Here is a 16,230-nt window from a genome sequence, read left to right as displayed (position 1 = left end):
TGGAGATAGAATTGCTCAAATTTTGCTTTTGCCTAGATTTTGGAGCAGTTAGTATTTGTTTTCTGCATTACTCATATGTCAGGAATGTGTGTAACCTCTGTTCAGTATCAGAATTTTTCCAGAGCTGCAAATCTGTTGCGTGCAATTGGTGCGATGCTGCTAGGAAATTGGAGTCATGATCTCGACACAAAGACAAAGGAATTGAGAGCATCCATTGTTGCCTTGAACAACACCTGTGTGGAAATTGCAACTGCAAAGCAATGGCTGGAGATCACCCAGGGAACTGTGGGATTCTTAAAAAACTGGGGAGGGATGGCCGTTTGGGTGCTCCTGCTGGCTGTTGTGTGTGGAGGAATGCTTTGGTGGATGGCACGTATGCGAAGGTGGCACAGGGCTGACGAGCCTTAGTGCAGGCTATGGCAGCCTTGGAAGCAGGAACATCCCCCCCCCCCAATGTTGGCTCAACATGCTGGATCAGTAATCAATGATGGGTAAGACCCTCATGTGTGCATACCAACCTAAGATAGGATGGCAAAAGTGAGTTTGTTACTCCCATGGTGGGTAAGGATGTGGCACGGATAGGGGCAACCTAAGACAGATGCTGATCCCAGAGCTGCTAATAAAACAAAAAGGGGGAGATGCGGGAAGCAGGTGCGGCCGCATGGGCCAAGATGGTGCCCTGGCCCATTGCCAGGCCCCGTGAAACCCACATGTTTACTTCCTGGCCCAAACATGGGCAATGAAACTGCATGCATAAGCTGCCTGCCAAGTTATATTATTCCTCGTGATCCAGATCTGTCAGCGTATCTGTGACCGACCTGAGCTCGTGCCTGGAGCATGTGTGATTCTGATTGGATGAGGTGGTGTGGAGCGAGATGAGGTCAATTGCTGCTACTGTATAAATATAGCCCTTGTCCTAAGTAGAGGAAGCTGCAAGTAAAGCAGAAGCTGCGGCAGCTGCGTGAACCTGTCTTGGTGTCCTTGTCATTCTTTTCTCTGTGGGTCAGAGACTGCGGCAAACTCTGGGAGGTGGTTCAGGAAAAACAAGAGGAAAAAGTAATGGAAGAAAAGAATCAATGGTCTCCATATGCAAAGCCTCAAAGCTGGTGATCGCACTGCTTTAAGAAAAGAAGGAGGACAGAAGAAGGTCTGATTCATGATGTTCAAGCTCCTTAAACATGGGTCATGCGGGATAAGAACTACACGAAGAGTATCTTCACAGTTGTATGAAACATGCACTAACATGCAAATTCTAAAGCCTTCAAAGGCCATCAAGATGCCTATGAAGCAGGAAAGGCAGAGCTGAGTAGGTTGGAATATAATAAGCTCAGCCAGTATCTGTAAGTCTGGTCATGCAGATGAACAGAGACAGGGAAGGAAGTCTGTGATTAAAGTGAGGGTGGCTCCATCCGTTATGGAAATATGACTAGTAACACCACGTTCAGAGAATGCGATGCATGAACTGCTTTGTAGATGGCCATAGTTGGCATTGGAGTCAGTGTTTCCCTTGGCTGACTCCAAGTGGTATCAGTGTGTGCTGATTTATTCCAGATACTATGATATTTCTGGAGCTCCTTGTTTCATATGAGTTTGCAAGGATAACCTGTGTGTTCCTCTCGTCTCCTGTCTTCTTGCTGAGGAACCTGTGTTATACATGTTGCCACAGAAGTTTTTTATGATAATGTTCTCAGATCCAAAATGTATTTGTTTTTACTTGACTTCCTTTAGACACTGTCACGAACTAAAGCTACTCCCAAGACCATGGAATAGAGCACAGTAATAGCTCATTGTCTATACAAAATTCAGATACGAACAAAATCTCTGCCCTGGTTGATAATGTCTTTGAATCCAGAGAAGCCACTTCAGACCCTGGAGTTCTGATGCTTTTTTTGATTTCAAACTGTACCTCAGGAGATAAGGGAGAGGCAACCTTAGATTTGGTTGCTTACTGTAGACCTGATCACCAGCACTGATATGGCTGCTCACCATGCAGAAGAGTCTTTTGTGTCAATGAGGTGCAGAGAAGGGTAACTTTGTCGTCAGCACAGGCTGAGAGAATGAACCTGAAGTTATGAACACAGGCAGGGCAAGTCAGAGTTGAGGTGCTTAGTGAGACAAGACATTGACACAGGCCTGGGTTTGTCCTTTTTCTCTTAGATTTATCTTTTATCAAAATTAACACACATGAGCTTGAGACAATTTGATGAATAGATGGATATTAGGTCTCCTCTCTGCTACACTCCTGTGGATATTTGAATATTTTTCATTTGAAAATTGTTAATAAATAAATGCAAAAATTGTGTTATGGGGCCAGTAAGATGGTTCAGTAGGTGAGGGTGCTTGTCACCCATCCTGACCATCTGAGTTCTATCCAAAGAACCTGAATATTGGAAGGAGAGAACTGAGTCCTGCCACTTGTTTTCTGATCTTCACACATATGCCATGTCATGGGTATACATGCACATAAACTCACATACATAAGTAGGGAAACACAAAATAAACACATGTAAAAAAGAATTGTGTTATAATGGATGAGTTTTTGCAAGGATGGTCATTATAATTATAATTTGGAGGCAATTCCCCTTGATAGGTGCCATGGTGGTTTGATATTAAGCAACATTTCACATAGTTTACACACCACTAGGAAAGTGCTATAGTCCTGTGGAGGAATTTCTTCAGAGACAAGATTTCCATAGAAGAGTCAAGAAGTATTTAGAAAGAGCAGAAATAAAAGTGAAAACTTTAGTTCTGGATGTATTGCCTCTAGAGCAACTTGCCTCCAATCTGGGGCCCCTCTGAAACACTACTTGTTGAGTACAGAGAGTCTACCAAGACTCAACTTAGCTGAGTGGAAGGTGCTTATGGGCAGTTATACCAGCCTAAAAAGAGGATGTATCCTAAGCACACATAGGAACATTTGTGTCTTTCCACAATATCAGAATCTACTGAGTAACAAATTCACAAGTTGTAGAAGTTTCAAAGGCAGGAATTATCAGACACTCCCATTTTAATTAGTAACTACTGCTGGGGTGAACAGCTTCGGTTATTTCAATTTCAGTTACAAATAATAAGTGATCAGCCATATATTAGACAGTAAATACCACTCTCCCTGCTATCTCTCAATTTTTATCTTTCTTTTCTTCTCTCCCTTTTCTTTTCATACATATGTAATTTCTCTGTGCTTGGTTGAGAGCTATCCACAGGTCATCCAGTGACATTAAACATTAAAAGTTTCAGAGTCAACAGTATACTTCAGCTTCAAAAGAAGGAGAGTAGAAATAGAAACAGAGTATGCAGTGATGAGAGAAGAATGGGAACCAAGATGCAAAAGAGTTAGCAAAGCAGCTTAGGTGTGAGATCAGAGCTACAGACTTGGGCCCAGTTGCAGAGGCAAGAGGAAAGAACAAAGTCCAGATGAAAGACTAGGCAGACACATGAATATCAGGTTCAATGAGGAAAAATACAGGCAGATGGCAGTGGATACGGCCATGTCAATGGCAGGGACTAAATCAAGCTGAAGCTCTAGGGATAGTCAGGACTTATCCATCTGTTGATCCTCAAAATATACAGTAGAGGACAAGGGGAAAGCTTGGCAAGAAATCTCCTAGATGATATTTTCTGACAGTTTGTGATAGTTTAGACTATTTTGTCTCCATGCAGGGCAGAGATGAAAATCAGGTCTTAAACAGAGTATAAGACAAATGAATAATGTACTGAGTATAGTCTTTCAACTTGAACATGCAGGGACAGAAACTGTAATGGAGAGAAAAAGAAGTCTTCCTTCTACCCTCCAATAACATAAACTCAATATCCACCGTTTAGTAATGATGCAAACCAGGACATTTTGTTGGAGGGCAAAGGATGGCCTGGCTCCATCTCCCATGGCCATAGAACTAAAGGAATTTTGTGTATAGTAATCTGAAATGACAAGACTTTCTCAACAATAGTACTAACATCAATCCCTGTCTTATGAGACCTAGGGATTCTGATGGGAAATCAGACAAGGATCCTGTGGGACAGTTGTGATGAAGCTTCTTTGGTGGCCTGTAGGATCGCACCCTGGGATACAGTGGACACAGAACATCTTACAGCATCTCAGTGACAGTTGGGAGCCATACCCTTTAATCCCATTAGTCTAAGTTCAAAACTAAAGGCATTGAACACCTTGACTGTAGAGATGATGTGTCTGTAAAAGCCAAGTGCGGATACAGAATTTTAGGGCCCAAATCTCAAGACCATTAACAAACCCTACATAAATTCCTAACTAGTTAAAGCCAGTGTCCATACCCCAAAGAACCACATATTCCTAAAGGTATCATTTTCTCTGTTATTATTGATGATTGCTGTTAAGAGTAAAAGGTCTTTGTCATGGGTTGGATGTGATATGTCCTGTGCTGTCTCATGTGTTTAGACATTCGGTCCCCTTAGGCAGCCCTGTTTGAGTAGTTAGGGAAACCTTGGATGTGTGACCTGCTGGGAGGCAGTGGGTCCTTAGGAGACCTGGGAGATCGATAATGCACTGAAACCAGTTGCCTCACACTCTGCTGCCAGTGCCAGCAGCTGAGCCCTCCATCATGCTGTGCCTGAACCTCTGAAAGCCTGAGCCAAAACAACCTCTGTCTCTCAGAAGCTGTTTAAAGTCATGGATTTGGGAAGAGCAATGGGAAGGAGAACTTGGTAAAGAGTTTTTACTTTAGATGTGTTTATGTCACAGGTCCCGTGAGCTCACAAGGAGTCATTGTGAGAAATGCTAGTCCCATGTACAGCAGCAGTTGGCCTTGGATATGGTTCTTATACTGCTATAAGCTAGCTGTTTGTTAGCTAAGAGCAGTTGGATTGTAATTGTGTTCTGAGATCTTTATTTTTTATTTCCCATATTTGGAATTGACTATCTGTGATCCCCACGGACCTGAACATAGTGAGTTTGCTTCCTGGTGGGTTGGTGTTGGGTAGGGGTTTGGATTTACTGTTCATGGTTTTAGATTTAGTTTGTGTATTTGCTTTGGGTATTTTTTTTATCATCCATTTTTATATTATCCTCTTTTCATTTATCTTTGACATTTTGCACATTGGTTTTTAAGACTTTGTTGCTATGTATATAGTAACAAATAAAAATATAAAATAAGAAGTTTGACTATGTCATGCCCTTGGATCCTACATATCAGTTTTGTTACTTCTTGTGGTATTTCCTTTAGTTTTTATATTTCCCATCCTAGCAAGAATCTTCTGCTGCACCACGCAACTCATGAGACAAACCTGATTTTGGCAGTTTGGCACATTTCCTCATGGCATCACAGGCCTCTGTCCCTTTGATTCCCATTAATATGAGTTTAAGGAAAAGGGATCTGCTACGTTGCCTGTGGAGATGGGGAGGTTTGAGGGAGGCAGAGTCATGTAGAATTTGAGGGTCTGAGTGAGGACATTGAAGAAGCCTGTGTGTTCACTCTCTAACTAGTGAGTAACCATGTCTCTCACTGAGGTCAGCACAAAACCCTCTGAGTCCATTCAAGCTTGATGTTATTGCTGCTCTCATGATAGTCAAAACATCCTCCTTAAAGTCTGAATGACAGAGGACTCACACCATCTCCTGTTTCTGAATTTGTGGTTTATAGAGAGGGTGCTGTTTGTGGAGGTTAGGAAACACCAGGGCAGTGGAAGCCAGGAGGAGAAATTGGTTCATTCACAGAACTGAGACCTGCAAAAGCCACAGAAGCATCTGCTTCAGACCCATTTTTCTCGTCTCCAGCTGTGCTGTCCAGGTTCACTGAGAGCCAGAGACTAAGTAAAACTTATGCACTGGATGTTGTTTCTCGGGAAGTTGGTTGTGGTCATGAGAAAAGTAAATCTATTCTGGTAGATACAAAGCAAAAATAAAAAAAATTATTTTGCTTGTGATTAGCATGATTGGCTACTTTTTTGCAATGATGTCACTGGAGCCTCTGTGAGGACTTGCAGACCCTGCCCATTGAAGACACTGGCTGGGTCTGGGTCTTGTCCTCACACTGCAGACAGAGAAGCTGTTGCTTGGTTGGCTGAGTATCTGGACTCAGACATTAGACTACATAGACTTTGATATTATTGATCACTTGGAGACAGACATAGTTGACCTGGTTTCAGCCCAAGGGGCTGAGTTTGTTTCCTGATCTGTTTGACCTACTGAATTTGAGTTTGTTTCCTGGTTTATTCATTTTGATACATATTTCTTCAGTGGTTTTTGGATTAATTTTTGCTTTTACTTTTGTTTTTTATTTTCTAGCACCCATAATTTTGTTCATAAATGAACATAGTTCTTTGACATTTTTAAATTTAATTTTTCAGATTTTAAACACTTTGCTAGTATGAAATAGTTGTTGAAAATAAGGAATTTCATCAGTGTACACTTTGAATACATTTCCACTATTATTACATTCTCCAAGCTTTGATGAACATAAAAGTTTGCCTATCCTATTACTTATGTTCTGGACTCGCCATGTCCTATCACTCCAAAATGGGAAAAAATGCCACGTCCACTAAAGACAGCCCATTGGAGTGTCAAACAAAGGGTACCTGTAACCTCCCCCCTCAGCCTGAAACTGAAAGACCCACAATGTGAGGGCTCCCCCACGTTCTGACTCAGGAGAGGCGACACCCCAAAATCACCCACAAGAAACGGGTCTTGCTGCAAATTGCAAGAGGATTTTTTTTATTCAAGAGGGCTCTTGGGCCCATGGTCATACACCACGCAGGGGTAGAGGACCATGGCGCCCCGAGTAGCTGGGTAAGGGGGTATTTAAAGGAAGAAACCGAAACTCAAGGAAGTGGGGAGGGCGTTGTTGGAAGATACCAAAGATACCAGTTAAGAGTCACAAGGAAGTGTAAAGTTACAAGAGTCACAAGGAATACCTGGTAATTGTTAACTCTCAAGACAGCTTCTAAGAGCCTCTAACACATTTGCATTGCAGGTTCTGGTAATGGCCAGGGTGACTTTCTTTGAATGAGCACTCTTTGAACCCAGGAAGCAGGTGGGTAGAGGAATGTCGCTATCTCTTTTATGATTAGCATACCTTTACAAAGGCCACATTCCCAAGCCTGGGCCTAAAGGCCTAGAATTCTGTTTTTACGTTGTTATACTTTCAAAACCTGGCTAAACAGGTTTCACTGTTAGCAAGAAGCGAGCACCTGGGGTGGAGCCTGCCACACCTATCATTCTGCCACTCCCACTGCTACTGCCTGCCGCCTAGCTGTTCCGGAGCTATCACGTGGTCACCTGAAACTGGACTCCAAGGATGATTTGGCAGGAATGGGCCCCTCCCACTTCTTCATAACCGAGTGTCTGGGAATAGTAAAATTGAACCTTGAGCTTGTCTTGGTTCCTTTCTCTCTCGAGCCGCCTAGCTCCCTCTTCTCTTCCAGATTCCAGGATGCCTCCCAGGCTAGAACCCAGACATGTGGGCCGCTGGCCGGCCGCAACAGGTACCATCTTTTATAAGTCCATCCATAGGTTTTTATAATAAAGGACTTGAGTATCAGTGTAGAGGTAATGATGTGTATAGTAGTGAGTTTTAGAGAATTCACGGTCATATCAAAAAAGCCATTAAAGCAGCCTGTAAGTTCACTCTCAAACTACTCCAGGTCATATCCCTAATCCAGGTCTGCAAAGAGTTCCTGAGTCTGTCCCATCTTACTATCATGCTTCCTGTTATTAAAGTCAAAATGTCCTCCTCAAAATTTGATGGGAAACACCTCATACCTTCCTGTGTGTCTGATGCTTGGTCTTTAGCAGGTTGTGCTGACTAGTTGGAAAGATCACGAAACCCCTGTACTTTAGAAAGCTGGAGAAGTTGGGTGACTGGATGCATCAAGGCCCACCCAAGCCATGTGACCAGCTGCTTCTGACCCACCTTGCCAACTCACCAGCTCTTCCAACTGCTATGCCTTCCCCCTCCTTTGAGGGCCTGGGAGAAGGGCCACCTTTTGTTCCTTAGTTGAAAGTTGAGGATTTGTTCGATGTCATGATAAAAAAAATAATGCAGTTCCTTGGGTTGTATAGATAAAACTTCTTTAGGTATTCTCTTTTGTTACTGACACATCCCTTATAGTGATATCATGAAGAGCTTTGAGAAAAAGGATGGAAATTTGTTCATAGAAGACATTGCAGTGTTCTGGGGTTTGTCCTGATGCAGAGAAACTCTTATTGGATGGAGAGCAGATGGACTCCACCATGGGTCTTGATACACCTAGGCATTACTAGGCTTTTAGTCCGTGCTATTGTGAGTTTTACTTTCTGTTACTGTGGGTTTCATGATCTGTGTTTCCTTTTGATTCATGCACTCACTGCTCTTGTTTAAGTAACTGATTTTGGCTTTGTGTTCATTTTTTTTCAATGGTCCTAATTTGTCTCTGCTCCTCCCAGTTCTCAAGACAGCTGCATCTTCTAATTCAGTGCCTGCCTCATCCTATAGACATGGTAGTGAAGATTAGAGTGAATGGATTTGGCCATATTGGGTGCCTTCTCCTCTGCATTTGGCAAAGTGGAGATTGTTGCCATCAGTGACCCCTTGATTGACCTCAACTACATGGTCTACATGCTCCAGCATGACTCTACCATGGCAAATTCAACGGCACAGTCAAGGCTGAGAATCGGAAGCTCATCATCAACAGGAAGGTTGTCACCATCTTCCAAGAGTGAGATCCCGCTAACATAAAATGGGGTGATGCTGGGGCTGAGTATGTCATGGAGTCTACTGGTGACTTTACCACCATGGAAAAGGCCCAGGCACATTTGAAGGATAAGGCCAAAAGGGTCATCATCTCTGCCCCTTCTGCCGATGCCTCCACATTTGTGATGAGTGTGAACCATGAGAAATATGACAACACACTCAAAATTGTCAGCAATTCATCCTGCACCACAAACTGCTTAGCCCCCTTGGCAAAGGTCATCCATGACAACTTTTGCATCATGGAAAGACTCATGACCACAATTCATGCCATCACTGCCACTCAGAAAACTGCAGAAAGAGCCCCTCTGGTAAGCTTTGGTGAGATGGAGGTGGGCCTGCACAGAGTATCATCCCTGCACCCACTTGTGCTGCCAAGGCTGTGGCAAAGTCATCCCAGAGCTGAACAGGAAGCTCACTGGCATGACCTTCTGTGTCCCTATCCTCAATGTATCCATCATGGATCTGACATGCTGCCTGGAGAAACCAGCCAAGTGTGATGACATCAAGAAGGTGGTAAAGGAGGCATTCGAGGGGCTACACTGAGGACCAGGTCGTCTCCTGTGACTTCAATAGTAACTCCCACTCCTCCACTTTTGATGCTGGTGTTGACACTGCTCTCAAAGACAACTTTGTAAAGATCATTTCCTGGTATGACAAGGAACATGGCTATAGCAACAGGGTGGTGCACCTCATGTACTACGTGGCCTCCAAGGCGTAAGAAACCCTGGACCACCCACCCCAGCAAGTGTACTATAAGCAAGAGAGAGGCCCTCGGTTGCTGAGGAGTCCCTGACCCAACACTGAGCATCTCCCTAATAGTTTCCAGTTTCCATCCCAGACCCCCATAATAATGGGAGGAGCCTAGGGAGCCTTACTTTCTTGAGTAGCATCAATAAAGTTCACTGCACCCACAAAAAAGGTCCTCTTTAAATAATTTTGCTTTGCCATATTGCCCTCTGCCTTTATTTTATTTTATTTTATTTTATTTTATTTTATTTTATTTTATTTTGTTGCATTTAAAATCTTAACTGTGTAGAGTAAGGGATTTCCCTCTGGAACTGGGAAATTTTTCATCTGCTCTGTTACATTGCTGAAGCCCCTGTCATGTGCCTACAATTCTTCCCTTTTGATTAAGATTCCACCTACACAACTATGGCTCTAGGTAGGCTCAGCATCTCTGGAACTGGCATGCTACAGACAACCAACCTTATGTCCATGTATATTTCAGAAGATAACAGAAGTTTATTCTCTGTGGCTGAGCATGGCCTCTTCCCTTGACCTACTTAGCTGCTTGTTGTTGTGTGATCTCCCAAAGAATCTATTTTCAGCTGTACATGTAGATTTTCATCAAGGATATTAAAATACATTGTGCATGTATGTGTGTGTACATGCATTTGTGCTTGTGTGTGTGTGTGTGTGTGTGTGTGTGTGTGTGTGTGTGTGTGTGTGTATGTTGTGTGTAGTTTTTGGTATTCGGGTAATACTAGCTTTGTAGACTAAGAATGGAATGCTCTTTTCTTGTCTCTCTGGTGAAACACCTTGAGGATTATTGATCTCCAATGTACTTTATGGCCAGTAGGTAAGATCCACTGTGCAAGCTCTTGGTCCTGGACTGTCCTTGTTGGAAAAGAGTGTATTTCTCTTTCAATCTTGTACTCATATTGATCTCTTTACATTACTCATTATATATGTACTCTTAAGATCATGAATCATACCTAAGATGTGGCAACAGGAAGGCAAAAGTTGGTCCATGTTTGGTCACCTCTTATGCCAATGTTGGGGTCTGTTTTGTGGAATGAGCAATCTCTTTCTTTGAGGACATTCAACTCTCTGCAGTTGCCTAGAATTCCCATGGATCCTACTTGCCTCTACCATATGTCACATTTCAATAATTTCTATCCTCTCTGGGTGATTCAATCAAGGGTTTGTCAATTTGTTCATCATTTCAATAGACCAGTTCTTTGTTTCTTTGCCCTTTGTTTCAACCTCTAAGAGTGAAGTTGTGTCCAGGTCTAATCTTCATAACTGCTTTGTAGTTGTAGTTGGGCTGGGTTTTTTGTTTGTTTTTTGGGGGTTTTTTTGGTGGTGGTGGTGGTGGGTTTTTGTTTGGTTGGTTGGTTGGTTTGGTTTGGTTTTTGGGTTTTTTTTTTGAGACAGGGTTTCTCTGTGTAGCCCTGGCTGTCTTGAAACTCACTCTGTAGACCAGTCTGGCCTCGAACTCAGAAATCTGCCTGCCTCTGCCTCCAAAGTGCTAGGATTAAAGGCATGCACTACCACTGTCTGGCATTGGGCTGGTATTTTGTTTGTTTTATTTTATTTTATTTTGTTTTTATCTCTGATCAGCTGATGCGCCATTACAATGCTAGAGATAGCTTTGGTTTTCATTATATACAAATTGATATTTTTATATACTTGTATGTATAAGATTCCTGTGCCTGCTCCTTTCCTTCTTCTCCTTCTCCTTCTCTTCTTCTTTCCTCCTCCTCCTCCTCCTCCTCCTCCTCCTCCTCCTCCTCCTCCTCCTCCTCCTCCTTCTTTGATATTGTGGTGGTTCTATCCTCCACATTTTGAGGTGAAGGACATAGCAGAAAAATTTTCATGCACAGATCTGAGCAATGCAAATTTACCATCAGCATCTAGTCAAACAGGGTGTTCCATCTCCAGCCTGGTGAACACTTTGTGTTTCCTTAGCCATATGATAGAGGAAAACTTAGACGCAGCAAGAAAAACATGCTTTAATGATACCCGAGCAAGAAATGATATAGCTTACCAGAATAAACACCATTACATCCCTGGGCAAACAGTACCCACTCAATAAAGTTGTTTGCATGTCATATCATCCTCCCTCCATTTCTCTTAAAGAGGAGATGGGGTGAATTGGCTCTGCCCACATTCATATTGGCCTTAAAAAATGGCAACATTGTGCAGCAGGAAATGACAGAAGTAGCAAGAGTTTCTGTAGGTCATCTTTAGTATATGCTCAGAGCCCTCTGAAAATGCAGTTTAAAGATAGAGAATCATACAGGGTACACCCCTGGAGGAATAGAACTAGGTAAATTAGATAGATGGACTAAACTAAATCATTCATACTTTGTAGCATAGATAATGAAACATGTAGTAAAAGAAGCTAGGTTTTAGTATTTGTTGTTCATAAAGAGACTGGTTCAGATATTTTCTGTGCTGGGCAGTGGTGTCTCGAGCCTTTAATCCCAGTACTTGGGAGGCAGAGGCAAGGTGGATTTCTGAGTTCAAGACCAGCTTGGTCTACAGAATGAGTTCCAGGACAACTGGGGCTATACAGAGAAACACTGTCTCAAAAAACCAAACACCAAAAACCAAAAAAAAAAAAAAAAAAAAAAAACAAAAAACAAAAAAAAACCCAAAAAAACCCAAAAAACCAAACAAACAGGTATTTTCTGTTTGTGTAGACTGTTTTCAAAATAAAAAAATACTGCCAACCTAAAAACAGGCTGTCATATAATGTGCTTGATTTGTAGGAGACATTCTTTAGATTCCTTAAATTAGAGTTATAAAGCTGATAATAAAATTAAAATCTGCTCTATTTGTACTTTCTAATTGTGACTGAATTTGTAAGCCCTGACATGTAATGAAAAGTCAAACATATGTCCAGAGATAAAAACTATATAATCTGTACTTCTTAGATAATGAGTCTGTCCGTGGTCTGTGTTCTGTGTTCTGTGTTCTGTGAAAGTGACCCGAATACTAGTCAGTCAGAGTTGCAAGACCACCCTTCCTGACTCATTCCTCCCTCTCAAACTCTCTGTCTCCTCTCAGGCCACCCTGTCAAATGGCCAGGGAAGGCCTCCTGGCAGGCTAATATCTAAAATATATAAAGAGCTAGAAAAAAAAAAAACCAAAGTAGACATCAAGAAAACAATTGAATTAAAAATGAGGTCTACTCAAAGAATTCTCAAAAGAGTAAACTCAAATGGCTGAAAAGCAGTTAAAGTAATGTTCAATGTCCTTAGTCATTGGGAAATGCAAATCAAAACTAAGGATATATGAATATTCTTATGGAAACACAGGAGTTAGCAAACTAATTTCAAAATATCAATGTAAACAACAGGGAGTTTGAACAGAAGCACCACACATGTATAGACAGTGCTACTCCCAGACACCATGAGCTACTATAAAAATCACAGTGTAAGCATTAGATACTATCCTAGAAATTATTGGTCAGGGAACCCCCAGAAGTGTTCACAACAACACAGGCTATTGCCATCATCCTTGGTTACTCATGATGATGTGGCAGAAACAACACAAACTTTGACTGCAAGAAAAAAGTCAATCCTAAACTGTCCAGGAAATTCCCTGGTGTCCAGGTTTTATATTTCCCAGGCTTTTGGGCAAGAAAATACATTAATGATCATACCTAGTCTTCAACCCTGTATGCTACAGAACTGAGCTGCCAGGCAAGGTGTGCCAGGTCATACAATAATTGCGCAACTATTAGAACATAAGTAATGTCTTTCTGATTGAATATTCTACAGGAGAACATTTTATGCCTTATATTCTAATCCTATTAAGAATCTATGGCTTAGAAAGTAATAGTTGTTTTACTAAATGGTCATATTGTCAAATTTCCTTCTACATACTTAAGTTAACAGCCATAAATGTTGGCTGCTTTTAATCGTGCCCAGAGAAGCTTTTTGCAGCAGGCAGCAGGCAATACAAAGACTAAAACTGGCCAGAGTGTTGGGAATAAAAACTAAGCATTGAGCTGCAAAAGGAGCATTTTATCACCCCCACCACCTTGGACACACACACACATTTACACATATGTAAACATATATGCATACATGCACATATACACTCACACACAAACTCACATCCCTCACTAAGGCTCAGAAAACACCTCTGAAGAAGAAACTCCCTTGGAGAAACCTTTTTTTTTTTTTTTTTTTTTTTTTTGTGAGCAGTTATCAATTGGAGATAGTACCTGCACCTGAGTTAGGAATGGGGGCCTGTGTCTACTTTCAGATTATCTTTGTGTGTGTGTGTGTGTGTGTGTGTGTGTGTGTGTGTGTGTGTGTGTGTGTGTAATAATATTTAGGCCTCATCCCTTCCTGTTTCTTTCCTCTTATGTCTGATTGCTCTGGGCAATCCTGGCAGTAATGTACTGGTAGACTTTCTTAAGCACTGCCTGTGGGATTATTTTTTCTCTTACAAAAAGCTACATGATAATATATAAGACTATATGTGTTCTGTTACCAGAGAAAAGATAATTTGAGTAGGAACATATACCATACCAATCTATGACATGTTGGCTTTGGTAATATGTATGTATATCAATTTTACCAAACTAGCTCTTAGCACACAGTAAAAGACAAAGGAAAATCAAGTATAAATGCATCATTTTTCCTAGGGTACTTTATTTATCTCTGGCTAGGCTGGAGCTCACTATGGAGACAATAGAGCTGACTCTTGCCTCTGCCTTCTCAGTCTGAGGTTACATATATGCTGCTGCACTTGGTTTTGGATTCTGAAATCTTTGTTTTTAAAAGACAAAAGGGAAGGTCACAACATTTGCCAAGATGTCCAAAAATCACTTCTGGATCTTCAGAGTCTTTCATTTATGTGTTTTTCAAAACTTATTAACCAGCCACCATCTGTGTTCTGAACAGTAAAGCCTGTCTCCTATGGCATATGTTGCAGGTGAATGGTAAGTAACCCCTCCAGTTATACAATCCACAACTTTGTGACTATGAGTGCTCATGGCTATCATGAATAGATAGCAACAAGTTTTGCTTGGCTTTTCACTCCTCTCAGGCTGGGGAGTTTGTGGCTCTGAGTTACTGTTTTATTTATGTTTAACAGTCTTAAAATCCAGTATATTGTGATTATTTTGGTACCCTCATTACCCTCTGATATTCCCCCTTCCTTTCTAGGACTCCTTCTTCCCACCTATTAGTCCTAGTGGGTATACTAATAGAAAAAGCTAATCCCCAACTCCAGCAAACATTCACAGTTACTGCTCCTTTAGAAAGAATGGAGCTTCATGGGCACCTCCTGTTTCTATGATAGATAGCTGGAGGGCCCAATCTTGTGCAGGTATATAGTGCTATGTATTCAGGCTACAACTACAGCTTTGTAAGTAGATGACAGCTGCTCAATCCTTGGTTTCTTATATTCTTTCTGCCTTCATTTCTGCATTGTACCTTAAGTCGTAGTTGGTGTGTGTGATACGAATGTCTAGTTCTAAGGGCTTATCATTCACTCTCAGAACTTTGACCAGATAAACTCTCTTGGTGGGTAGGCTGGAGCGGTAGAAATGTCTGGAGACATTCTTTTAAGTTTTCCTATAGTTTCCTTGATTGCTCTTCATAAAGTAGTACTTCTCATAAGGAAATGACATTGGTTAATTAATAGACTCTATCCCTATTTTGGAAGGGGGGGGGGGTTCGAGACAGGGTTTCTCTGTGTAGCCCTGGCTGTCCTGGAACTCATTCTGTAGACCAGGCTAGCCTCGAACTCAGAAATTCGCCTGCCTCTGCCTCCCAAGTGCTGGGATAAAGGCATGCGCCATCACTGCCCGGCGACTCTATCCCTTCTTATAAACACAGGATTTCACTATGTAGTACAGACCTTGTTAACCTTTTGTCTAAGTCTTCCATGGTTGTCCATAAAATTGGTGTGTCCCAACTCCTGGAGGCATACTCATACATAACACTCTAACAATCATTATTCATCTAGCTGTTAGCTAGCATTTTGACTATAGTAGACTCAGATTCACGGTCTCAGCTTCCTTACCCGCCCAGTTCAGGTCGATACCTGAAACCTTCTAGAATAGGCCTTCGCGTTCCACTCAGCCTGAACTACATCTCCCGGCAGCCTTTGCGCGCCCACCTCTGTCGTGGCGCGTGGCCTGCCGGGAGCGGGCTGGGTGCTGGCCCGGCCCAATGGGTGCGGGCTCCCGAGGAAAGGGCGGAGGAGAAGAGGAAGCAAGCGGGCTGTGGGTCGAGTCCCCATTCATTGCAGTGGCCTGCTGGGTTGGGGGTCCAGTGTTTCGGGGGTCATGGAGGCGCTGATCCCGGTCATCAATAAGCTGCAGGACGTCTTCAACACAGTGGGTGCGGACATCATCCAGCTGCCTCAGATCGTCGTAGTGGGAACGCAGGTAAGATGAGGCCGCGATTGCGAGGCCTGGCTCGGCCGCAGGCCTGCAGGTGTCGCCAGGAGGAGGCCGGCAGCTCGGCGCTCCGCTCTGCTCCCGGGCGCTCAGCGGGACTGAGTGGCCCTGCAGCCTACAGCCCGGCGCGGCTTGGCCCAAGGGCACTCGGGGGACGCGCGGGCGGGCGTGTGGGCGGCTGTCGCTTCCTTCCGGCCGCTGAGGACGCGACGGACTCAGGAGTTGCTGTGAGCAGACAGGCAGCAAGCTAGTGGTGAGTCGGTGGCCCACGGAGCTATTACAAAGTAAAAATAAGATTAAAAGAAAATCCCGGGTGTAGTTGGAGGCCTAAAGTTAGGAAGGAGCACCATGACTTTGGTGTTTGTAATTTTGTTACTGTGA

The 16,230-nt window shown here is 42.8% G+C and overlaps 1 protein-coding gene and 1 pseudogene across 24 annotated transcripts in view; both read left to right on the top strand.

Moving 5' to 3' along the window:
- Gm7765 (predicted gene 7765) lies at positions 8,429-9,617 on the top strand (annotated as a pseudogene).
- Positions 15,563-16,230, top strand: part of Dnm1l (dynamin 1-like) — a 46,811-nt gene continuing 46,143 nt past the window's right edge. For 8 of the 24 annotated variants that reach the window (XM_006522637.3, XM_006522635.4, XM_006522633.3 and 5 more), the window contains exon 1: positions 15,563-15,837. In XM_006522637.3, coding sequence (XP_006522700.1) covers positions 15,736-15,837 — 102 coding nt within the window. In that variant the 5' untranslated portion in view covers positions 15,563-15,735. Of the gene's footprint in view, positions 15,838-15,872; positions 16,103-16,230 lie in introns of those variants that run through there. The other 16 variants (NM_001025947.2, NM_152816.3, NM_001360010.1 and 13 more) reach the window with 6 other exon arrangements.

Source organism: Mus musculus, chromosome 16 (genome assembly GCF_000001635.26).
Source record: "Mus musculus strain C57BL/6J chromosome 16, GRCm38.p6 C57BL/6J".
Taxonomy (NCBI): domain Eukaryota; kingdom Metazoa; phylum Chordata; class Mammalia; order Rodentia; family Muridae; genus Mus; species Mus musculus.
Note: the sequence above shows the minus strand (reverse complement) of the source record. Positions and strands in the feature narration are given on the sequence as shown.